Raw genomic sequence first — 25,662 nt, forward strand, 5'->3', positions numbered from 1 at the left:
TGAATGAAAGAACTGAGGCATAGGGAGGTCAAGTAACTTCCTTAAGTCACACAATTAGTAAGTGGAGGATATATACCTGGGTGGTTTGACTCCAGACATTGGGCAGTTAATGAGTACATTATAGTAGCATCTTCACTTACCCTTGGTAAAGGCACAGTTGTCCTTGGCTCACTTGGTGGCTGACAAGCCACCGAATAATATCCATCTAATGAGTTATATCTTTCCCGCAAAGATGTCTGATAGACAGATGAATGCATCACATCCATTGGAGGTAAAGAATTGCTTCTAATAATGTCATCTCGTTGGTACATAGGTGGGCGCCAGATGCGCCTGCTGTCGTACACAGGAGCATACATTCCAGAAGGTACTGGAGGAACTGGTCCATACGGCTGCGGAGGAGGAGGCTGGTAAGGAGAAGAATTCATTCGATCTCGAGGGGAAAATGTACTGTAATGATCGGCATATGGCATGGAAGCAGGTGGGAGGGAGGACTCTGGAACATTATTGGACCTCACAAAGCGAGGAACACAGGGAGCCACACCAGCTGGTACCGTTGGAGGTGGTGGATAGTATCCTTGAAAATTGGAAAGAGGAATATTTAATGTAATCTTAGTACAATCCAACATTTTATAATGGCTTAAATCTAAGGCAGCCCTTAATGTAGGAAAATATAATAAGCTTTGAACCTTACCTTACCCTGCTTTATAAAGCTTTATACCCTGGCTTTTTTTTTTTTTTTTTGGTAGAGACAGGGTCTTGCAATGATGCCCAGGCTGGTCTCAAACTCCTGGGCTCAAGTGATTCTCCTGGGCCTCCCAAAGTGCTGGGATTACAGGTGTGAGCTACCACACCTGACCACAAGCTACATATTTTCAAGATACCACTATATGAAAATCATTAACATTCAATACTTTGCTAAAGTGTTCCTTAAAACACACAACAGAGCTATTAACATACGGCTGGTAAATATCCTTCTAGGGCATCTATTGCCACTGGTTTTGGATTAGTCAGTTACATCATTGATTTTTATTAACTTTTTTGGGAGCAGACGTTAAAGACCTCTTTCAAAATCTATGTAAGTTGTTCACTCTCTTTCCAAAATTGTACATAAGCATACATAAATAAAACACTTTTTTACATCATTTCAGGGGACTTACAGAAAACCCCTAAAGTTCATTCCTGACCCTATTATATCTGATTTGTAGGAATGACAACCTTAAAGCTGTATTTAGAAGCACAGATCCTTGGGGAAGGAAAAAAACTTATGAGTCACATAGTCAAAAGGATTAATTTTTTAAATGTAGACATTCTAGAACTATTCATTTATCTAAGGGAAACAATGTTTCTTTTTTTTCTTAGAATTGTCTAAAATTACTCACCTGTCTGTGGGTACTGTGGGACTTCAAAGGGTATCTGAGTCCTTGGATCTTGAAAATACTGAATGTTTTCAGAATGTGGAGGATATACTGGTACTCTAGTTAGAAATGGGCTGGATTTTTGAGGCACAGAATTCAGCTCTGTTCCAACATTAGAGGGCCCAGCTGAGGTAGCTGCTACATTACTTACAGGAGTCTTGGGTGGAGAACCAATTTTACTGGAGAGAAAATTTAACAAAGGGCAAAGGATAAATCACTGTCTATGACTGTCCTTCTTAGTAGAAATTTTTAATAAAATTATATTCTGAAAACACTAATAGAAAACACTTCAGATATTGCCACATTGACAGATAAGGCAATGAATTTCACGGCCACCTTACACAGCTAATTTACATGATCATCGTAACAGATGTCATATTCCTGTGTGGGCTACAGGGAATAAAAACTATTCCCAGATATTAACGCGACTCATTAGTCACCACTTACCCATTTTTTTTTTTTGTTTTGTTTTTTGTTTTTGAGACAGGGTGTCACTCTGTCACCCAGGCTGGAGTGCACTGACACAATCACAATAACAGCTCACCGCAGCCTTGACCTCCTGGGCTTAAGCAATCCTCCCACCTCAGCCTCCCAAGCAGATGGGACTACAAGTGCATGCCACCACACTCGGCTAATTTTTAATTTTTTTGTAGAGACGGGGTCTAGATTTGTTGCTCAGGAGGGTCTCAAATTCCTAGGCTCAGGCAATTCTCCCACCTTGGCCTCACAAAGTGCTGGCATTACAGGAATCAGCCACCGTGCCCGGCCATTACTCATTCTTTAAACAAACATTTTTCACTACTGAAGGTTAAAAAAAAAAAAAGAAAATTCTGTTCAACAAGTTCTCAACCGAAAAAATATAGTCCATTAGTAGAACTATTTGGGACAAAGAAAACAGACATGGTAAGAAAGAGTTGTTTTCTATGAGGAGTTAGATCAGCTGAAATATTAACTCCTTGAGGAAAGGCCACTTTTGTTTATTTTGATAACTCTTATATCCCCAGCACCTAAAACAGCTCCTGGAACAGAGTAGGCACTTGGTAAATATTTGTCAGACAAATAAAACAGTTCCTGGCATGCAGTAGGTACTCAGTAAATACCTGCTGGGTGAATGAAATGGTAACTGACTAAATTGAGGCAAAACACACCAATCTTTTACTATTATTATTTTTAACACAAAAGAATTTTCTTGGTTGAATCACTAAGTAATCAGCTCGAAAGGATCTTATGGCTTTCTTAACTCCTTTTAAGAAGTCAAATTTTGGCCAGGAACGGTGGCTCACACCTGTAATCCCAGCACTTTGGGAGGCCGAGGCGGGTGGATCAACTGAGGTTGGGAGTTCGCGACCAGCCTGACCAACATGGAGATACCCCGTCTCTACTAAAAATACAAAATTAGCCGGGTGTGGTGGTGCACGCCCGTAATCCCAGCTACGTGGGAGGCTGAGGCAGGAGAATTGCTTGAACCCAGGAGGCAGAGGTTGTGGTGAGCCGAGAACGCGCCATTGCACTCCAGCCTGGGCAACAAGAGCGAAACTCCGTCTCAAAAAAAACAAAAAGAAAAAAAATATATATATATATATGGCCAAAGCTTAGTCAGCTGGACTTGTAGCTATATTTATTTTGCGGATTGTATTTGCTTGTTTTAGCCAAATTTTGACAGAGCTTTAGATATGTGATGACTGAAGAAAATGATCTTGTTAATTATGCAGGAACTCAATACATTGCATCTCAACCAGATTAGAGGGTTTTTTTCTCAAATTAGAACAATCATTTTAAAGGTAGGGTATAAAGAAAAAGGTATATGGGCTGCCTTTAAGCTTATCACAGATTAGTCTAGCAGATGTTTACTTCTATGTGTAACTGTATATTAAAATGTAAAAAATAACTAAGGAACTGTGGGTAATAATAGTAGGTACAAATGCAAGGGTTTAGAGTATAAAGATATTTTAGGACTGTGCTTATTCTTTACATAAAGTAAAATAGAGACAACAAGGAAAATGATTAGGATTTCCTTAAAACAATAACTAATATTTATCAAGTGGTTATTTGAGCCTATTCCAGGCACTGCTTTATATGAATTATCTGATCCCTCCATGTCAAAATGTCACATACCTAAAATTTGGATTAGTACTTTTGAAATGGTAAACTCATAGACTTATCAACAAAAAGGCAACAAGATCCATGATAAGGTCAACATTTATTGCCTCATGAAATCATGCAAGCTATCTCAAAAACTGGAACTTATAGAAAAAGCTAATCCTTCAGTCACATCCTAGTGAGAATGAGATCATCACTATCCTAGATGACTTTCAGGATTCTAGGCTCTCCTCCATGGCAGCTTCGCTCACACCTTATTCATTTTGCCTGTGCTGCCTTCTCCATCCACAAGGCCCTTCCTTCCTTGCTATCCATACTTTTGGAAATAGCTCAGGTATCATCACTTCACCTCCAAGAAGCCATCCACAATACCTCTCATAGAATTATTCTTTTTCCTGTGTTCCAATAACAACTGGACAACTGTGTTCCAATAAAAATTTAGATTTATTTTTTAAAAGTCTTTACCAGCTGGGCGCAGTGGCTCACACCTGTAATCCCAGCCTTTTGGGAGGCCAAGGCGGGCGGATCACTTGCGGTCAGGAGTTCTAGCCAGTCTGGCCAACATGGCGAAACCCCGTCTCTACTAAAAATACAAAAATTAGCCGGGCACGGTGGCGGGCACCTGTAATCCCAGCTACTTAGGAGGCTGAGGCAGGAGAATCACTTGAACCCAGCAGGTGGAGGTTGCAGTGAGCCGAGATCGCGCCACTGCACTCCACCTGGGTGACAGTGAGTGGAGACAGAGAGACTCCATCTCAAAAAAAAAAAAAAAAAAAAAAAGTTTTTACCCTAGTCTATTTTGTTAAAAATGGAGATATAGTTCATTATTTTAGGATGTACAATTCAGTAATTTTTAGTATATTCACAAGATTGTCCAATTATCACCACTATCTAATTCTGAAACATTTTCATCATCCCCAAGAGAAACCTGTACCCACTAGCATTCATTCCCCATTCCTGTCCCAGCCCTAACCCCCTAGAAACCATTAATCTACTTCCTGTCTCTATGAATTTGCCTATTCTGGACACTTAACATAAATGGAGCCATATAAATATGTGACCTTTTGTATCTGGCTTCTTTCATTTAGCACAATGTTTAAAGGTTCATCCATATTGTAGCACATAATAGTACTTCATTTCCTTTTTATGGCTGAATTTTCCATTGTATGGATATAAAACAGTTTTACAACATTATTTTGCCAAAACTCTTCAAAAGCTTATTTCCTAAACATGTATACATAAGGTCTCCATAATGTGGCACCAACCTATCTAACCTTATTTTATACCAGTCCCTAATATAAGCCTTCGGATCTAAAAGACTGGTCTCCTCAATGTTCCATATAATTACAGACAGATTTAATCCATGTGATGTTGTTCTTTTTTCTGTAATTTCCCATATTTTTCCCAGCAATATAAAATTTTCCTGTCCTTTAATCCAACTTCAGTACTGTTTCATATGTGTAAATGCTGTCTCCACAACTATATCATAAATCCCTTAAAAGCAAAGTATGTTGTATATTTCATGTGCCAAAAACAGAGCTACAAGATTGAGTGCATAAATAACATTTGTTAACTAGACAATGTTCTCGAATATATCTTTTCTAAAATCTTGCCCAGGGAAGACTGTAAAAGTCCTTTTTTTTTTTTGAGATGGAGTTTCACTCATGTTGCCCAGGCTGGCGTACAATCGTGCAATCTCAGTTCACTGCAACCTCCGCCTCCCGGGTTCAAGTGATTCTCCTGCCTCAGCCTTCCCAGGTAGCTGGGATTACAGGCATGCGCCACCATGCCCGGCTAATTTTGTATTTTTGGTAGAGACAGGGTTTCTCCATGTTGGTCAGGCTGGTCTTGAACGCCAAACCTCAGGTGATCCGCCCACCTCGGCCTCCCTAAGTGTTGGGATTACAGGCCTGAGCCACCGTGCCCAGCCTGTAAAAGTCCTTTAATAAACAATTTCCCCCATCATGTGCTGACTGCAGAAGTAGCAAATGTCACTGCTTATCTATCCATCATTGACTGCTATGTGCCTAGCACAATGCTTTTTTCCTAGCAGGCATATAACAGATACTGATAGACTATTTATAGGCAACAAAATCTGAACATCAACATATTGATGAATATTTTACTAAATCTTACTCAAGATTTCAGAGTTGGAAATAACTTTTCAGATAATCTGAAAATTTAAAAACCTTTTTCTAAAGGCACCAAAACCCTCTGACAAATGAAATCTTATGCTGACACTCAATAACAATTAACAGTGATAATAATAATAAAGCAAATATTCACTGAGTGCTTACTATCTGGCAGGCATTGTTCAAGGCATACTGGAGTATTAATTCACTTAATCCTCGCAACCAACATATGAAGTTGACACCATTATAATTCTAGTTTTATGGATGAGTAAACTAAGGTAGACAGATTAAGTAACTGGCCTAAGATCAAACAGCTGGAAAACCATGAGCCAGAACTTGAAAGCCCTCCAAAGAGTCCCCTCCTTTTTTTTTTTTTTTTTTGAGACGGAGTCTCACTCTGTCGCCCAGGCTGGACTGCAGTAGTATGATCTGGGTTCACTGCAAGCTCCGCCTCCCGGGTTCATGCCATTCTCCTACCTCAGCCTCCTGAGTAGCTGGGAGTACATACGCCTGCCATCATGCCCAGCTAATTTTTTTTTTGTATTTTTAGTAGAGATGGGGTTTCACCATGTTAGCCAGGATGGTCTCGATCTCCATACCTCATGATCCACACGCCTCAGCCTCCCAAAGTGCTGGGATTACAGGCGTGAACCACTGCGCCCGGCCAAGACTCCCCTCTTAAGTGCTACACCTCATTACAGAGTATAAAGTGAAAGCGCTCTGACTGAAACAGAGCTAGAGGCTCAGCATTTTACCTGCTTAGGTTTCTATTTAGTTCTTTTCTAGCACCTTGATGGAATCAACACTATAGTTCAAGAAAATAAGGTGTGAAAAAAAAACAATTCTGGTCCAGTCTCTTTGGGAGAGTTGAGGAAAACAAAACTCAGAGTTAAAGTCACTTTCCCACTTTCCAAGTCCACAGGGCTATTCAGTTGCAGAACCAAACTAGAACTCAAATTTTTTAGCATTTAGTGTTTCTTATACATCACAAAATATTCTGCATAAAAATTCTGATTAACCAGTATTCATCAGGAGAAATAAAAACACTCAGGCATTTCTAAAAAGGAAAAAGAATTTCCAGTAATCGTTTTTACCTAATACCTACTTTTCAGTTACAGAATCTGCAGAGGGCCCAGCAGCATTCTGACCATTAGTGCCAACCTTTCCCACTTTCTTCACGGTCTCCAGAGCTCTTAAGGTACTGTCAGTACTACGTGAGATTAGCTGGGAAACACTGTTTTCTGCATTTGAAATTCCGTTTGTACTTGGAACAATTTTCCCTGTTGTTTCAGTACTTCCTATGACAGAAATGACATTTCCGGCTGTGGTTGTGACAGTGTTGTTTACACCAACTTTATTTAGAAGAGGAAACGTTCTTACAGTGGCATTGATCTTTTTGTTCCTTAATCGATACCTGTTTCAAAAACAATCAACAGATTGGTGAATATTTCACTAAATCTTACTCAAGACAAAAAATGGCAATGGGCAATGGGAATAGATTGAAAAAGGAGGAACCAGTTTTGACAAAAAGTTTCTTCAGCTAAATAATCAAATACAGTCTATATCAAATTCTACTGCAACAGATGCCGCATGAAAATATATATGCCATTCACATATGTATATAATATACATGTAATTAATATAGCAAGCCGAGTATACATGTATTTTTTTTTCCCCCTCATGCCACTTTGTCCAAGAATGTATTCAAAAAAACCTTTTGAGGGAGTGGAAAGAGATCATTTGAAAATTTTGTATAACTAGAATATAAGGTATGTTATGTAAAAATGACAGGAACTGGCCACAAATTTGGTTGAGAACACAGAGTAAAGAGAAAAGGTATGCAAGAGCTGAAGCCATTCTGTTGTTACCAAACTGTAAAAGGATTACATAATTAAAAAAAAAATTTAAAAAACTCATTCTTAAACATTATACAAAAATAGAAATTCTGTATTATAGTTTTCAGAACAGTTTATACCTAAAGTTAAAAACATTTGTATGAAAGATTTTTCTGATACTAAGTTTTGAGTTTTATTTATGGTGATCATTGGATATAATACTCTAATACACAAAAGGACTGGCAATTTGATTTTGGATTCCATTTAAGAAAATGTGTTTCCACTTATATACCAAAATTTCATTATAATGTAATCCTTAACAATATTCCCTCCTGTGTGTGTGTGTGTGTGTGTGTGTGTGTGTGTGTGTGTGTGTGTATAAATAGATATATATATATTTTTTTTTTGGGGGGGCGGAGTTAAGTTCCACTCTTGTCACCCAGGTTAGAGTGCAATGGCGCGATCTCGGTTCACTGCAACCTCCGCCTCCCGGGTGCAAGTGGTTCTCCTGCCTCAGCCTCCCAAGTAGCTGGGATTACAGGCACCCACCACCACGCCTGGTTAACTTTTGTATTTTTAGTAGAGATAGGGTTTTGCCATGTTGGCCAGGCTGGTCTCAAAATCCTGACCTCAGGTGATCTGCCCACTTCGGCCTCCCAAAGTGCTGGGATTACAGGTGTCAGCCACCACACCCGGCCCCTACAATATTTTTAAAGTGGTGAAAAATTAAGTTCATGAACAAAAAGAAGACTATACATATTTGGGGTCATAATTATATATGACTAAAGTAATCTGTTATTAATATTATATATAAACATATGGTAATTAAATATAAAGTGTTAGTAATAAGCAATGCCTTCACAATAGTTTCTCTTTTAGTCCTCTGGTATCTATAAACAGCTTCATTATTCAGTCCTTCTCTTCTCCTTCTCTTTAACATGTTTAACATGTACACACTGGCAGAGGAAGGTGATGCTCAATAAAAGACAAGTGCTCCCACATTAGACTGGCTAAAAGTGAAGTAACAAAATATAAAAAAAACAGGTGATGGCCAGTTTACACAACTTTTTTTTTTTTTTTTGAGGCGGAGTTTCGCTCTTGTCACCCAGGCTGGAGTGCAATAGTGTGATCTCAGCTCACTGCAACCTCTGCTTCCCGGGTTCAAGCAATTCTCCTGCCTCAGCCTCTGGAGTATAGGTGCCCATTATAGGTGTGTGCCTGCCACCACACCTGGCTAATTTTTGTATTTTTAGTAGAGATGGGGTTTCATCATGGTGGCCAAGCTGTTCTCGAACTCCTGACCTCAAGTGATCCGCCTGCCTTGGCCTCCGAAAGTGCTGGGATTACAGTCATGAGCCACTGTGCCTGGCCAACATCATCTTACAGATAAGAGGAAAACCAATAATTACTTCTTTCAAGAAGGAAGGGCATGAGTAGACTTATATTTTAGGAAGGCAATCTGGTTGTCTGGAGGGGCCCAAAGATCCCTATGCCTTCCTCCACATGCTCTCTGAAACCTACTCTCATTCTTTTCCTCAGAGTTCCTATACAAAATATCGTGTCTCCTTGCTTTCCATCCTCAAAAAACAAAACTTGGCCGGGCATGGTGGCTCACACCTGTAATCCCAGCACCTTGGGAGGCTGAGGCCAGTGGATTACCTGAGGTCAGGAGTTCAAGACCAGCCTGGCCAACATGGTGAAACCCCGTCTCTACTAAAAACACAAAAATTAGCCGGAAGTGGTGGCACACGCCTGTAATCCCAGCTACTCGGGAGGCTGAAGCAAGAGAATTGCTTGAGCCTGGGAGACGGAGGTTGCAGTGAGCCGAGAGATTGTGCGACTGTACTCCAGCCTGGCTGACAGAGCAAGACTCTGTCTCCAAAAAAAAAAAAAACAAAAAACTGAGATAATCCACAAGGTTGCTCTAGAAAGCAAAAAATAAAGTTTTGACTATGAACCTCTCAAAAGAGTCAGGAGAAATAAAATCTTAACCAAGTGAGGTAAAGCAAGTGACAAGTAGGGATATACACTGGATTCTTAGTATTGGGGCAGCTAAAGGCTGCCTTTTCAGAGACAGGATCTCACTATGTTGCCTAGACTGCCTTAAATCCTAAATGCAAGTGATCCTCCCAGCTCTGCCTCCAGAGTAGCTGGGACTACAGGTGTGCACCACCATGCCTAACTCTCCCTATTATTTTTAAATCCCTTCTTACTCATCTTAGAATCCACTATCTACCATTAATCCCTCCCTTGTAAATAATTTTTAACTCCCTTGATCCACTCCCTCTGTATAACTCATTTGGTAAAAGCTCAATCCAATTGTTTACTTATTTTGTACCTGCTCCCAAGCAGCTAAATGTTGGAGAAAAATTGTGCAATCATGCTGTCTATAATCCCTTCAAAATTATAAATTAGTAATTCATTAATACGCTTCTTTACTAAGTTCATTTTCCCATCTCCAATAGCCTTTTCCCCTCCACTTCTAACCACCCCTCCTACAGCTAGATGATATTGTCTCCCACTTAACCATGAAAATAGATGAAAGGAGAGGAGAATAATTTATCTTTCCGCTACCAATTCCAGTAACCTTCCTGCACCTGTAGCCACATTCCTCTTAAAGATAAGGGACAATGAGTTCCTGTTCCTGACTAAAGCCAGTCTCACCACCTGTGGCCTAGGTCTCAAGCCCATTTGCCTTCCTCTAAGACTTCACTTAGGTAATTATCTTTTTTTCTCTTGGGCACCTTCTTCGACTATTTGCTCAAATGTTGTATCTTTTTTTTTTTTTTTTTTGAGATGGAGTCTCGCTCTGTCGCCCAGGCTGGAGTGCAGTGGCGCAATCTGAGCTCACTGCAAGCTCCGCCTCCCAGGTTCACGCCATTCTCCAGCCTCAGCCTCCTGAGTAGCTGGGACTACAGGTGCCCACCACCATGCCTGGCTAATTTCTTCTATTTTTAGTAGAGACGGGGTTTCACCGTGTTAGCGGGGTAGTTTCACCATGTTAGCCAGGATAGTCCCGATCTCCTGACCTCGTGATCCACCTGCCTTGGCCTCCCAAAGTGCTGGGATTACAGGCGTGAGCCACTGCACCTGGCCAAATATCTTATAAGAGTCTTTCCTACACTATTCTAAGAGATCTCTCCTTTCTTAATCATTCTTTTTCTTCTTTGTGTATTTTTTTCATACTTCCTGTCATTACAAGACATTACGCTATATTTATTTATTTCATGTCTGTCTTCTTACTACAACGTAAGCTCCCGGAGGACAAGACTTTTTGCCTTTCTTGCATCTCTCTATCTTTAGCACATAATACACTGCCTCATAACATCCTAAGTGCCCAATTATTATTATTATCTTAAAGGCAGAGTCTCCATCACCCAGGCAGGAGTAAGTCACCATACCCAGCCAATTTTTTTTTTTTTTTTTTTTTGTAGTAGAGACAAGGTCTTGCTATGTTTCCCAGGCTGGTTGCAAACTCCTGAGCTCAAGTGATCTTCTTGCCTCAGCCTTTCAAAGTATTGGAATTACAGGCGTGAGCCACCTCACCCGGCCCCCAATTATTATTTGTTACATGAATATAGAATAAGCTTCCAACTTCATATGGCCAAGAGAACCACTGATTTTCTGCCCTGATGTATTTCCCATTTCAGCAAGAGACCACTAAGTTATGCAGGCTCCATACCTTGGAGTCATCCTTGATTCCTCTCTTTTCTTTATAGCCCACATTCAATTGGTCCATGTTGTCAGCTCTACTTCCAAAATATATCCTAAGTATGACTACTTTTCATCATTTCCATTGCTATAGTCCTACCCAAGCTACCAAACTCCCACCTGGGGACCACTATAGAAGTTTAACTTGTCTCTATCCATGCAGACACCAGAGTGATATGTCTAAGACAAAATGAAAATCTCATCATTCCATTTAAATACAACTCTAAAATGACTTCTTATTGCAACCAGAATAAAATCCAAATTCTTTGCTATGGCCAAAATTGCTTATTTACATGTTTACTGTTCCTCTTTTTCCATTAGAAACATTTTGAATAGTAACCAGTATATAATAATCTTTTATAACTTTTTTTTTTTTTTGAGACAAAGTCTCACTCTGTCACCCAGGTTGGAGTGCAGTGGTGCTCATGGCAACCTCCACCTCCCAGGTTCACGCGATTCTCGTGCCTCAACCTCCCCAGTAGCTGGGATTACAGGCGTGCACCACCATGCCTGACTAATTTTTGTATTGTTAGTAGAGAAAGGGTTTCCCCCATGCTGGCCAGGCTGGTCTCAAACTCCTGACCTCAAGTGATCCACCAGCCTTGGCCTCCCGAAGTGCTGGGATTACAGGCATGAGCCACTGCTCCTGGCCACTATTTGTTGAGCTGGTTGATCTCTCGCTTTTGACACTCCCCAGAATGTAGCAATTCTTAGGAACATAACCCAAACATCCTAGTTCTAAAACATATCCACATATTCACATAATATTTATTCTACATATTTATTTCATGTTTACATATAATAAATATGTATTCTAAGAAGGGATTATTGGGCATCCACATTTTGTTTGGTTAGAGGGGTGTATAATAGAGAAAGAAAATATAGGTAAAATTAATTTATTTAAGTTGAACAAACATTTGCTGAATTTCTGGTGTTATGTGAACTAAGACAAACAGCCTATCCTCGAAAAGCTCAGAGTGAGGTAGCAATATGTATTTTTTAAACTGAAAGGACAGACAGTCACATCACCTACTTTTCTAATCCTTTGCATTATCCCTGTTTGTTTAAACAGCAATAGAGTGTGAAGCTGGTTGGAAATACGAAGTAAGAACTGTATATTATTTGCTCCTCCACATAAATATACTGAGTTTATGTACCATGTATTTTCTAGATGCAGGAAATATAAAGATGAATAACCCTTGCCAGGTGCCATGGCTCACGCCTGTAATCCTAGCACTTTGGGAGGCTGAGGTGGGCAGATTGTTAGAGCTCAGGAGTTCGAGACCAGCCTGGGCAACATGGTGAATCCCCATCTCCACAAAAATTACAAAAAAAATTTAGCCAGGCATGGTGGCGTGTGTCTGTGGTCCCAGCTACTCGAGAGGCTGAGGTGGGAGAATCGCCTGAGCCCGGAAGGCAGAAGTTGCAGTGAGCCAAGATCATACCACTGCACTACAGAGTCAGGCCCTGTCTCAAAAAAAAAAAAAAAAAAAAGATGAATAACCCGTGAGATAAATGAAGTCCAGTGAAAACACACACGTAAATAAACAATTATAATACTGTAGTTTTAGAACTATAACATAATTTTTATTTATTTATTTTTGTTTATTTTTTTAAGATGGAATCTTGCTCTGTCGTCCACACAGGAGTACAGTGGCGCGATCTCGGCTCACTGCAACCTCTGCCTCCCAAGTTCAAGCCATTCTCCTGCCTCAGCCTCCCGAACAGCTGGGATTACAGGTACTTGCCACCACACCCAGCTAACTATACCACAATTTTTAAACTACTGTGTATGGAGTGCTATGGCAGCACGGTGAAGGATGCAATTAACACTGCCTAGGGAAGTCTGCAGAGGGAAGGTAATATCTGAGTATGATTAGTAATAGCTCTCCAGATAAAGAAGAGGGAGAAAATAATACAATATGGAATAAACAATATAGACAAGTGAAAAGAAGAGTAAAAGAAATTTATATAGTAATCAACAGTGATTAATTGAATATACCTTAAAAACAAAGTATACAAATGGCAGAGTAGAGCTAGAGGAAAAAATCAGGATGAGATTCTGTGATGTACTGAGGAACTAATTAAGAATTTAAAGGAGACACACATATTTTAAGAAGAAAATAGTACAAATGGAAAAGACAGGTTGAGATATAGGAAGATACTGGATAAAAAGCCACTGAAGCAGTAAAACCCACTGGATTACCATGTGAAACACTAAAAATGTGACCAATAATTTTGCCATTATTATTATTTTTGAATGAGTGATATTTTATATATTTATTATTTATTATTTTTATTTATTTATATTTTTGAGACAGAGTCTTGCTCTGTTGCCCAGGTTGGAATACAGTGGTATAATCTCAGTTCACGGCAGACTTGACCTCCCGAGTTCAAGCGATCCTCCTACCTCAGCCTCCTGAGTAGCTAAGATGACAGGAGTATGCCACTATGCTCAGCCAATTTTGTTTATTTTTTTGTAGAGGTGAGGTCTCACTATGTTGCCCAGGCTGGTCTCAAACTCCTGGACTCAAGGTATCCTCCTGCCTTTGCCTCCCAAACTGCTGGGAATACAGGCATGAGCCACCACACCTAGTTTGGCTATTGTTATTTTTACTGCTACTATTACAAGTCTGGCAAAAGATAATAAAGTTCTGAACTAGGTACTGCAGATGAAGAATGTGAAGTCTGTTTGAAGGTATGAGAGAGAAGAAAATGGATTTTCAGCCTGGGCACTAATTGAGGGTGCATGGCAATGAAACCACAGTTTCTTCTCTGACTTTTTTAGTCTAACTTTCTCAAAAGCTCCCCTTTTAGCTAAAAAGCTCTATTTCAGGTACGGACAAGCTGAATGTATTTCCTGGAGTCTCCCAAATTATCTTGACGTGAAATTCTGTATATAGAACTAGTTCGACTGGGTGCAAACAGCATCTTTTTTCCTTAGGACTCCTGTATCCTCTTCTCTAGGCTCTTCAAGTGGGGAAAAAAACTGAGAAGAGAAGCATGTTTCTGCTCTTTTCACTGCACACACACTTATCTTCTATCACACTGCTGCTGCTTGTAGAGCTCATTATGTACAGTGCCCAGGCTAGCCACTGAGGAAAGGAGACAACAATGAAGATATAGTCCATGGGGGTTACACCTATGTAAGGTAGACAAACATTTAATAAACAGATCATGGGCCATAGTTTCTGTAAAGTGTTTTTATAAATAAAGTTTACAGCCATGCCCAATTTATGCATTGTCTGCGGCTGTTTTTTTGCTACAATGGCACTGCTGAGTGGTTGTAACAGATTCTGTGGCCCACAAAGCCAAAAATGTTTGCTATCTGGACTTCATAAAGAAGTTTGTCAAGCTCTAAAACAGGACACCAATTAATTTTATGTGATAAGTGTTTGAAAGAGGAAGCTGGTTAGTATGAAGTGTCAGGGGAATTACCCTGAAAAAGTGAAGGATGAGCTAGACAAAGGAAAGGTCTCAAAGGCAAGGCTAGGAGTAACAGCATTATGTAAAAGACCTGAGGTGGGAAAGAGCACAGTGCATGCCACAAACTGAGAGAAGGTCAGTGTGACTTGAGTACAATTAGTGTTGTGTAATGAGATCAGAAAGACAGACACACATTAGATGATGCACGGTCTTAGAGGCCACAACACAGATTTTATATCTTAATCTACAGGACAATGAGAGGCTATCAAAGGCTTAGGTGAAGAAGGGTGGTATGAGTAAATCTGTGCTTTTAAAATATTTCTGTTTTAAGGGAAATAATGGGAGAAGGGGTGGACAACGAGAGATTTAAGACTAGTTAGAAGGCAACAAGGGATCGAGAAAAGGAGATGACAGCTTGAATCACAAGGATGGAAAGAAGAAGAAAGAATTGAGAAATATATAGGAAGATGAATTGGCAGAACTTTTTGACTGATTAAGCAGAAAAAGCTGAAGGAAGGACAGCTGACAAAGATGATTATTATAACATAGCACATATAACAGGCTGGATGGCTAAACAGGGTACACGAGGTGAGTACAATGGAAGGCAGGAGGAGGAGGTATGGGAGAAAATTAGCTCAGTTTGTTTAAAGTATCTAAAAACAAAATGAATATGCCCACAAAGAGTTGACGGACAGGGCGGGCATGGTGGCTCATACCTGTAATCCCAGTACTTTGGGAGGCCAAGGCAGGCAGATCGCTTGAGGTCAGGAGTTTGAGACCCGCCTGGCCAACATGGTGAAACCCCGTCTCTACTAAAAATACAAAAATTGGCCAGGCGTGGTGGTGGGCGCCTGTGGTTCCAGCTACTCGGGAGGCTGAGGCAGGAGTATCGTTTGAACAGGGGAGGCAGAGGTTGCAGTAAGCCAAGATCATGCCACTGCACTCCACCCTGGGTGACAGAGCAAGACTCCATCTCAAAAAAAAAAAAAAAAAAAGTTGATACACTGGCCAGCAGAAAGTAGAAAGGCTGGGATCAATTTTTTGGTAAGGTCTCAATAATGAAAGTCTTAGTTAAAAAACAAAACAACAAAAATTGGATAATAGCAAAAAACCTTATATACATTAACTTTTATGTCTCGGGTAAAGGGACATAGAAAAAGGGATTAACCATAGGAGAAGAGAAAGAATACACAGGGAAAAAGAATGTTAAAAAGACCAAAAGCCATAAAAAGCATATATATCTGCTTTACCATTTTGCCTGAGACTTTGCTGCTAGGTTTAACTGAATCTGAGCAAATAAGACTGCAAGTATTTTCATTCCACACAGGTGCTCAGTATAAATATGGATTCCAGCTATAAAATGGTCTCAAAATATGACCATTGAGTAAAGTTCTAAATCACTTATGTTAATGTTGTACCCAGATCTTATATGTTTTGTTTCAAGGCAGAGTCTTGCTGTGTCCCTCAGGCTGGAGTGCAGTGGCATGAACACACTCACTGCAGCCTTGACCTCTGGGGTTCAAGCAATCCTTCCACTTCAGCCTTTTGAGCAGCTGGGACCACAATTGTGGGCCACACAGCTAATTTTTAAATTTTTTGTAGAGACGGGGGTCTCCTTATCTTGCCCAGGCTGGTCTCAAACTCCTGAGCACAAGCAATCCTCCTGCCTCAGCCCCGCAAAGTGCTAGGACTACAGGCATGAGCTACGGTGCCCAGCCCTTAACTTGCATTTTTGAAAGTCATCACAAACTTCAGGACAGTATATAACACTCCCATAAAAATCAAAAATTAAACCCATATGAAACAGAATTCTCAATACTTACTTTTCAAGCTCTTCCTGAGAATGGGCAAATGTACAATTTGTTCCTCGTGGACAACCCCCTTGCTGTCGCAAATCTCGGCACATGCTAGTCTTGTATTTGCTGTTTGGCTGAGGCTACAAAAATGGAACACATTCAATGAGTGGCAAAGTGAAGATTCCATTTGTTATTCACTCTAGGAAGTTCAGAACTTCATAATTACACATTTAATTCTTTTTCACATTAGACAACTAATTCTTGTGCTGAAACAACTAATATTCCATTGTTTCCTGTTGTGAGTTATGAGACATAACCCTGAGTTGGCACTTTAGATATTCCTTCTGAAGATTATTCGAAACTGGTTCAAATGTTGTGTCCATTTATCCATTAGTTAACAGAATGCCCAGAAAAAGAAAATATTTTTTCATAAATTTATTGCTGTCTTAAAATTCTACCAAAAATAAAACAATTTTAAAAAGCATTAAAAAAAACCAAAAGCTTTGTCTACTTAAACTTTCTCAGAAAAGGTAGAATACAATTCCTCCTAGAAGTGAAAAATTACCAATTCACTTGTCAGCTTGAGGGTACAACTCTCAGGCTTAAACTATTTGAGTTCACACAATGAGGCAGAATATTAAAATTTCACTATTACTTCTACAATTTGCATCAAAATCTAAGACATTCTTATTCTTATGAGCCTAAGATGAAAACATTTGTTTTTAATATTTTAAGTTATAATACCTTCTCAGAATAAGGAGAGAAGCGTACAAAGTGTAGGTTTGATCCCAGCTCTTACTGACAGCACAATCTTTTTTATTTTTTATTTTTATTTTTGAGACAGAGTCTTGCTCTGTTGCCCAGGCTGGAGTGCAGTGGCGCCATCTCGACTCACTGCAAGCTCCACTTCCCAGGTTCAGGCCATTCTCCCTGCCTCAGGGAGCTCCCAGGTAGCTGGGACTACAGGCGCCTGCCACCACGCCCGGCTAATTTTTTTGTATTTTTAGTAAAGATGGGGTTTCACCATGTTAGCCAGGATGGTCTGGATCTCCTGACCTCGTGATCCGCCTGCCTCAGCCTCCCAAAGTGCTGGCATAGGCATGAGCCACTGTGCCCAGCCCCCTGACAGCACAATCTTATGTTATTTAACCTCTTTGAATTTCAGCTTGGAAATAGCAACTACATTGCAGGTGGCTGTGAGGATAAGAAATAATACATGTAAAACATCGAATGTAGTGAATGGCTCATAATAACTTATTAAATAGAAGTTATTAGTATAAAGGATTATATCTTAACTTCTTTTTATTTTATATTTTTGGAGACAAGAGTCACTGTCGCCCAGGCTGGAGTGCAGTGGCGCGATCTCGACTCACTGTAGCCTCCATCTCCCGGGTTCAAGCGATTCTCCTGACTCAGTCTTCTCAGTAGCTGGGATTACAGGCATCCACTACAATGCCTGGCTAATTTTTGTATTTTTTTTTTAGTAGAGATGGGGTTTCACCATGTTGGCCAGGCTGGTCTCGAACTTCTGGCCTCAAGTGATCCACTCACCTCAACCTCCCAAAGTGCTGGGATTACAGGCGTGAGCCACCGTGCCTGGCCAGGATTATATCTTAACTTCTAAAGTACATTGAAAATTCTCTTGAAAATTCAAATTTTGGCCGGGCACGGTGGCTCACGCCTGTAATCCCAGCACTTTGGGAGGCCGAGGTGGGCAGATCACCTGAGGTCAGGAGTCTGAGACCAGCCTGGCCAACATAGTAAAACCCTCTCTCTACAAAAAATACAAAAATCAGCAGGGCGTGGTGGCGCTGGCCTGTAATTCCAGTTACTTGGGAGGCTGAGGCAGGAGAATCACTTGAACTCAGGAGGCAGAGGTTGCAGTGAGCTGAGATAGCGTCACTGCACTCCAGCCTGGGCGACAAAGTGAGACTTTGTCTTAAAAAAAAAAAAAAAAAGAAAGAAAATTCAAATTCCATAAATTTACATATAGAAATTCAATACAGAAAAAAATGACAATTTCCCACGGTAGGAAAGAATTAGACAAAATGTTTGGAATCAATTATCTACATTTGGTCAAAAATATTCTGTAATGAAGTATACTCACACCCAAGATACCCTCTAAACTCTTGGTGTGCTATGAAATGTTTACCAAGTACACTAAAAACTGGGTTCCTCCCAAAAGAACAGAGATGATAAAAACTTATGAGTCACATATAGAGTCCAATTAACAAAACGGCTTGTTAAGATGTTCAGGATGAAACTGAGTTAGAGACAATAGCAGTCAGAAATGTAATAAATGTACTTACCTGAGGGGTCTCATGGCCTTTTCTACTGTAATTCTGTATGAAGTCCACAAGGCCATGAACTACTGTTTTAACAGCTACCATTGCATTTTCTAGCTGCTCCCAAGTTGGTGAAACAGCATCTAAAATAAGCCACCAAGGGCATGGGGGTTGGGGGGGAAGAATGTTAGCAGTAATTCTCCTGTGTTATTCACCTCAAAAGTAGAAAAAAATATAAGCAACTGAGCATATTCCCACATACCTGGATTAGGGTCTATGTTTGCAAGAAGCTCTAAATGAGGCCTCAGTCTATTTAAGTTAGCTGGGTCACCTGTTCGTTGCAAAACAATTGTCAATTCCTGGACACTCTTTGCAAATGACTCTGGAGACTGTAGCTAACAAACAGAAATGAGAATGCTTTTTACTTTGGTTCTTATGACACATTTATACTCAAATACTTTCAATTTATCAACATATTTAATAGGTTTTCAAGTGTCTTCAGATTCCATAGTAGGAGTATCAGTGATGAATTAAATTTTCACCTCAGAATCTGCCCTATGAAATTCATCATTAGACACTTAGAAAACTTATAAGCTGTATTAACTCTCTGAGGTCAGAATATAGATAAGCTTGAAACCTTGTAAGCCTCACTGCTTTTATGCTAGTATCATGTATTTGCTTCCCTGTTGCATCCCTTTATTTTGCAAGTAGAAAAATAAAAAGAAAATAAGGACAATTTATAAGACATTTATAAGACATTTAAAAACATAGGAATCTCCAACTGTTTGTGTATAGACTCTTTAGAATATTCTAATACTCTTCAATATAACAGCAATGATAGAACATCAGCATCTCTAATTTCACAAACCTTATCAATGATAGACTGCATGTGTGATTTATGAGCCAAATCACCATACAAAAGAGAGGACCACTGTTCAGGTGAAATACGGAGTCCTGCTTCCATAGCAATATGAACAATTTGGGCATCATGTTCTCTGCGTAATGCTTCATAACTCCGAAATTCTTCCTTCAGCTGCATTAGGGAAGAGTCTTCATCTCTTTTGGTAACCTAAAAAATAGAAAAGAGAAAAAGAAACTCATCAGAATTGGTCTGTGCTTTCTCCCTTCAACTGATTCGTTTATTCCTTTTTCAGGGAGGGTGGGGGATACTTACATATCAGACACCACACAAATAAGGTACAAAGATAAGATAATGTCCTGACCACAAGTTCTTTCTGGAACAAAACAGAACTTACATAACTAAATACATAATCCTTGCCTTCAATGATTTCAGCCACTAGTAAGAAAGAGAAACTTGTAAGTAGAAAATTATAGTAAAAGTTATAAGGCTTGATGGCAACAAAGAGGAAAGGGAATTAAATTAGGGAGAAAAAAGGGATTTCAGAAAAGGCTTCTCCCAGCTGAAAGCTACATGAATTGATTTGTGCACAATAAACAGGAGTTTTCTGAGCAAAGAAAGGTGAGGAGGCCAGGGATGGTGGCTCATGCCTGTAATCCCAGCACTTTGAGAGGCCGAGGTGGGCAGATCACTTGAAGTCAGGAGTTTGAGACCAGCCTGGCCAACATGGCGAAACCCCATCTCAAATAAAAATACAAAGACTAGTCAGGCATGGTGGTGGCAGGCGCCTGTACTCCCACCTACTCGGGAGGCAGAGGTTGCAGTGAGCTGAGATAGCACCACAGCACTCCAGCCTGAGGGACAGAGTGAGACTCGGTCTCAAAAAAAAAAAAAAAAAAAAAAAAAAAAAAAAAAAGAGAAGGGGGAGAAATAGAATTTTTAAAAGAGAAGCAAGTGGTGAAACAGAAACATGAAAAAGCAGAACACATAGGGTTAAGGTATGATACAGGCTAGAGAAGAATAGAGGGCATTATATACTACGGCAGGAAATTTGGATATTATTATGAAGGGAATGTGAAACCACTGATTTTTTTTGCAAGGGTGGGGACGGGGAGGACAGGGTCTTTGTCACCCAGGCTGGAGTGCAGTGGCACGATCTAGGCTTACTGCAGCCTTGACTTTCTGGGCTCAAGTAATCCTCTCGCTTTGGCCTCCCAAAGTGCTGGGATTACAGGTATAAACCACTGCACAGAGCAGATTGAGGATTTTTAAGCAGATAAGTGACATGATCAGATTTATGTTTTAAAAAACATCACTTTAGTAACAGTAGAGGATGAAGATAGACAAGCAAGGAATCCAGCTAATAGGCAGGCATATATTACCACTACCACATGATAATTAAGAAATTTTCTAGGGAGGCTGAGGCAGGAGGATGGCCTAGGCCCAGGAGGAGTTCAAGGCTGCAGTGAACTATGATGGCACCACTGCACTCCAGCCTAAGCAACAGAGCAAAAGTCTGTTGCTTTGAAAAAAAAAAAAAAGAAAAGAAGAAATTTTCTGCTACCAGAGAAATTATCATCAGGGTATTTATATAGCTTTAATTTCTACTTAAGTAGTAAAACACTATACATTCAAAAGGTACAGAGTTTTACAGGGCCTAGTGAGGTTGTGTGTGGAACCAGAGATTAATTTCAATTGTTGCTCTAAGAGCATGAAACTAAACACTGTAACTATGAGGCAGATAGTGTCCAAGCCTCATTAGTGGAGTTAAATGAATTCACTTCAACAAATTTCTATTATCAACCTGTTATCTCAAACTAAGTGGTCTGCCAAAGAAACATTTTTCTGTCTGTACTATTTTCACTCTTGGGGACTATAAAACCAACAAAATAACCTAAATAAGCTTTGATTTCAAATTTAAATGTTTTACTTTCATAGAAGCCAAGGCCTTTCTATTTCCAAGTACATGAGCCTTTCTCAAGACCCAGCCAGCAACCTACACTCTTGGATCATAAATACTTTAAGGATTCAGCTTGCTTTCAGTATCTGTCACTACCCACTAGACTATTAGACAATGAAACTACATTTTAAAATATCTTGGGGGTCCTCCCTACCCTTTCCACTAAACAAAAAACAACATCTAAAAGCAGAGTGGGCCAATCTCCTCAACTTTCCATTTCCTGGTTATATCTGAGATAACATGTAGGCCATTTTCAGATTAAAGGTGTTAATCTAATCACTACAGAGAATGAGATAACAAAAATAATAATGGGTTAGAAAGTTTACATACTCCTTATGAAGTTTCCAATAAAGTTTCTGATTTCAAGACACTAAATGTAAAGAAATGAGGCTTCTGCAGTCCACTTTTACTTGATAAGAGTCAAGTTTACCAAATGATTTCCTTATGTTCTTTCTGTTACTGACATCTTCATATATATGCTCTTATTTTGCCAAGATAGTAAAGGGTACTACCAAAAGGTGGTATCACAGATGCAATCAATGCAGAAGGAAAGTTTCCTCTCAACTCTTGGAAGCATTCTGCATTGCTAGGGCCTCTAGACTGGGTAACACGAATTTCAGGTAGTCTCTGTCTCACAAACAGGCATGTCTTTACATAGATACTTATTGCTTACCTTAAAACAAGAAGCTCGATACAGTAGTTGCACCACATGACCAATACTTGTTTTTGATGCCTGAGGAAATCTTGGTTCTAGTCTCTGCACAACAAAAAGTACCAGAACTTTCCTTGAGAGGGCAGAACCATCTTCTAATGCCAGTAACACCAGCTTCAAGGCCTCTTCTTGCATAGCTAAAAATATTAAAGGAACATGAGTTCATGACAAATGAGGAACCCATCAGATCATGTGTGTCATAGGCATCTTTGGGTATTAGAGTTTATAGTGGCCCATTACCCATAATTTATATTTAATTAGCACAAAGAGGACATCACACATACATAATTTAAAAGGTAATCAAGCAAAATAAAACATACTTTCCATAAATAAAACATATTTTCCACTAAATACCAATCAGAACACAAGTTAACAGAACTTAAAATATATTCTGTATTTAACAGTCAATTAGATGATGATAATGTTAAGGTAAAAAAAGTCATTTATAAAACACATAGCTGGGTGTGGTGGTTCACGCCTGTAAATCCCAGCACTTTGAGAGGCCGAGGCAGGACTGTTTGAGCCCAGGAGTTTGAGACCAGTTTGGGTAATATAGAGAGACCCTGTCTCTACAAAAAAATGTTAAATATTAAAAAAATTAGCCAGGCATGGTGGCATGTGCCTGTGGTTCCAGCTACTTGGGAGGCGGAAGTGGAGGATCACTTGAGCCCAGGAGGTTGAAACTGTAGTGAGCTGTGATCACGTCACTGCACTCCAGCCTGGGTAACAGAGACCGACCCCATCTCAAATAAATATATAAAAATTAGGCCAGGCGTGGTGGCTCACGCCTATAATTCCAGCACTTTGGGAGGCCAAAGCGGGCAGATCATGAGGTCAGGAGATCGATACCATCCTGGCTAACACGGTGAAACCCCGTCTCTACTAAAAATACAAAAATTAGCCGGATGTGGTGGCAGGCACCTGTAGTCCCAGCTACTTGGGAGGCTGAGGCAGGAGAATGGCGTGAACCCGGGGGGTGGAGCTTGCAGTGGGCCGAGATCGTGCCACCACACTCCAGCCTGAGCAACAATGTGAGACTCCATCTCTAAAAAAAAAAAATTAAACGCACCGAACTACTCTGACAATGATATGCAAAGGACCCAAAGTCGGCTTATAATAAATGGTATTGTTTTCATGCATGAGACTGCCACTTTGCCTGTCAGAACTATTTTGTATATAATTTAAAAAATGATATTAGCCTCTGAATGCAAAACCCAAAGAAGGTATTAATTTCATTCATGTCGCTTCACAGCCAGGAATATATGGTATAATCTGAAGTTAATCATTAGAGAACATCAGACAAACCTAAATTAAGAAATATTCCGAGACTGGGCATGCTGGCTCATGCTTGTAATCCCAGCACTTTGGGAGGCCAAGGTGTGCAGATCACCTGAGGTCAGGAGTTCGAGACCATCCTGGCCAACATGGTGAAACCCCTTCTCTACTAAAAATATAAAAATTAGCTGGGCATGGTGGCGTGCATCTGTAGTCCCAGCTACTCAGGAGGCTGAGGCAGGAGAATCCCTTGAACCCGGGAGGCGGAGGTTGCAGTGAGCCGAGATTACGCCACTGCACTCCAGCCTGGCGACATAGCGAGAGTCCGTCTCCAAAAAAAAAAAAAAGAAATATTCTGTAAAACAAATGGTCTGTATTCTTCAGGAATATCAGTGTCATGAAAGGCAAAGAAAAGCTGAGGAACAGTTCCAGAATAAAGACGACTAAAAAGAGACATGACTAAAACGTGTAGAAAGTGATCTTGAACTGGATCTTACACTTGAAGAAAATAAATACTATAAAAGATATTTTTGGAATAGTTGACAAAAGTGGAATATGAACTACAAATTGTATATAGTACTGTATTGTATCATTAATTTTTAAAAATTTAATGAATGTAATATTGTTACATAAGACAGTATCCTTGTTTTTAGGAAAACTAAATACTTTAGTTTTAAAGTATTAAAAGGAAAGGAGCATAAAACAAGCAACCTACTCTCAAATGGTTCAGAAGAGAGGGAAAGAATAACAAATATGGCAAAATATTAGAAACTGCTGAATATCAGTAAAGAATATACAAAAAATTTTCTGCATTATTCTTACAACTTTTCAGTAAATACGAAATTATTTCAGAATTACAAATTACAAATACATGGTTATCAATCAAAACAATAGAGCTTAAGAGCTGAAAGATTATCTAGATTCAAAATACAAACCCTTTTTCTAAGTGAGGCTACTGAGGTCCAGAGAAGTTAAGTGACTAAACTAAGATAACATATCTAGTTACCAGCAAAATTGGAACTATAATGGCAAAAACCACAATTACTTCTGCACCAATCTAATAGAACCAAGGACTTTTAAAATTCTTTTAATTTTTTCTTCTTTTTTCTTTTTTTTGCCTCCCAGGGTTTCTCTGCTAGCAAGGACTTATTTAAACATTGAGATAAAATTAACCATTTTAACCGCACAATTCAGTGGTATGTACTATATTCACAATGTTGTACAACCATCAACTTTGTCTAATTTAAGACATGTTCATCACCCCAAAGGAAACTCATCGCCATTAAGCAGTCACTGTTCATATACTCTATACACAGCCCCTGGCAACCACTAGTTGGCTGTCTGGTTTCTTTCATTTAACGTGGTTTTTTTTTTTTGAGACAAAGTCTTGCTCTGTCACCCAGGCTAGAGTGCAGTGGCACGATCTTGGCTCACTGCAACCTCCGCCTCCTGGGTTCAAACGATTCTTGTGCCTCAGCCTCCCGAATAGCTGGGATTACAGGTGTGCACCACCATGCCCAGCTAATTTTTTTCTATTTTCAGTAGAGACAGAGTTTTGCCATGTTGGTCAGGCTGGTCTCAAACTCCTGACCTCAAGTCAAGCCTCGGCCTCCCAAAGTGCTGGGATTACAGGTGTGAGCCACAGTGCCCGACCTAATGTAGTTTTTTTTGAAGCTCATCCACATGCAGCATGTATCAGTATTTATTCCTTTTATGGCTGAGGAATAGCCTATTTATGGATACACTACATTTTGTTTATCCATTTATCACTTGATGGACATTCGGATTGTTTCCACCTTTTGACTATTGTGAATAATGCTGCAAATAAACATTTGTATACAAGTATTAGTTTGAATACCTGTTTTCTATTCTTTTGGGTATATACCTAGGAATAAAACTGCTGGGTCATATGGTAATTCTGTTTCACTTTTTAAGGAACTGACAAATTGTTTTCCAAAGCAGCACACCATTTTACATGTCCACATTCTCCACGTTCTCATCAACATTTGTTATGTTCCATTTTAAAAATTAGGGCCACTTCAGCATTTTGAGAGGCTGAGATGGGAGGATCACTTGAAGCCAGAAGTTCCGAAGTTACAGTGGGCTATAATCGTGCCACTGCACTCCAGCCTGAGCAATGGAGCAAGACCCTGTCT

The 25,662-nt window shown here is 39.7% G+C and overlaps 1 protein-coding gene and 1 non-coding gene across 10 annotated transcripts in view; both read right to left on the bottom strand.

Moving 5' to 3' along the window:
• RC3H2 (ring finger and CCCH-type domains 2) overlaps window positions 1-25,662 on the bottom strand; it is a 56,270-nt gene that overhangs the window by 11,898 nt on the left and 18,710 nt on the right. For 8 of the 9 annotated variants that reach the window (XM_054521107.2, XM_054521104.2, XM_054521103.2 and 5 more), the window contains 8 exons: window positions 22,193-22,368; window positions 19,569-19,769; window positions 18,963-19,095; window positions 18,725-18,843; window positions 16,443-16,555; window positions 6,753-7,061; window positions 1,380-1,594; window positions 141-574 (listed from right to left, as the gene is read on the bottom strand). In XM_054521107.2, coding sequence (XP_054377082.2) covers window positions 141-574; window positions 1,380-1,594; window positions 6,753-7,061; window positions 16,443-16,555; window positions 18,725-18,843; window positions 18,963-19,095; window positions 19,569-19,769; window positions 22,193-22,368 — 1,700 coding nt within the window. The remainder of the gene's footprint in view (window positions 1-140; window positions 575-1,379; window positions 1,595-6,752; window positions 7,062-16,442; window positions 16,556-18,724; window positions 18,844-18,962; window positions 19,096-19,568; window positions 19,770-22,192; window positions 22,369-25,662) is intronic. The other variant, XM_054521106.2, reaches the window with a different exon arrangement.
• On the bottom strand, window positions 19,183-19,293 carry LOC112135044 (small nucleolar RNA SNORD90). Its single transcript, XR_002916358.1, has one exon. It is a non-coding gene; the product is annotated as a small nucleolar RNA SNORD90 (small nucleolar RNA).

This window comes from Pongo abelii, chromosome 13 (assembly GCF_028885655.2).
Source record: "Pongo abelii isolate AG06213 chromosome 13, NHGRI_mPonAbe1-v2.0_pri, whole genome shotgun sequence".
Taxonomy (NCBI): Eukaryota; Metazoa; Chordata; class Mammalia; order Primates; family Hominidae; genus Pongo; species Pongo abelii.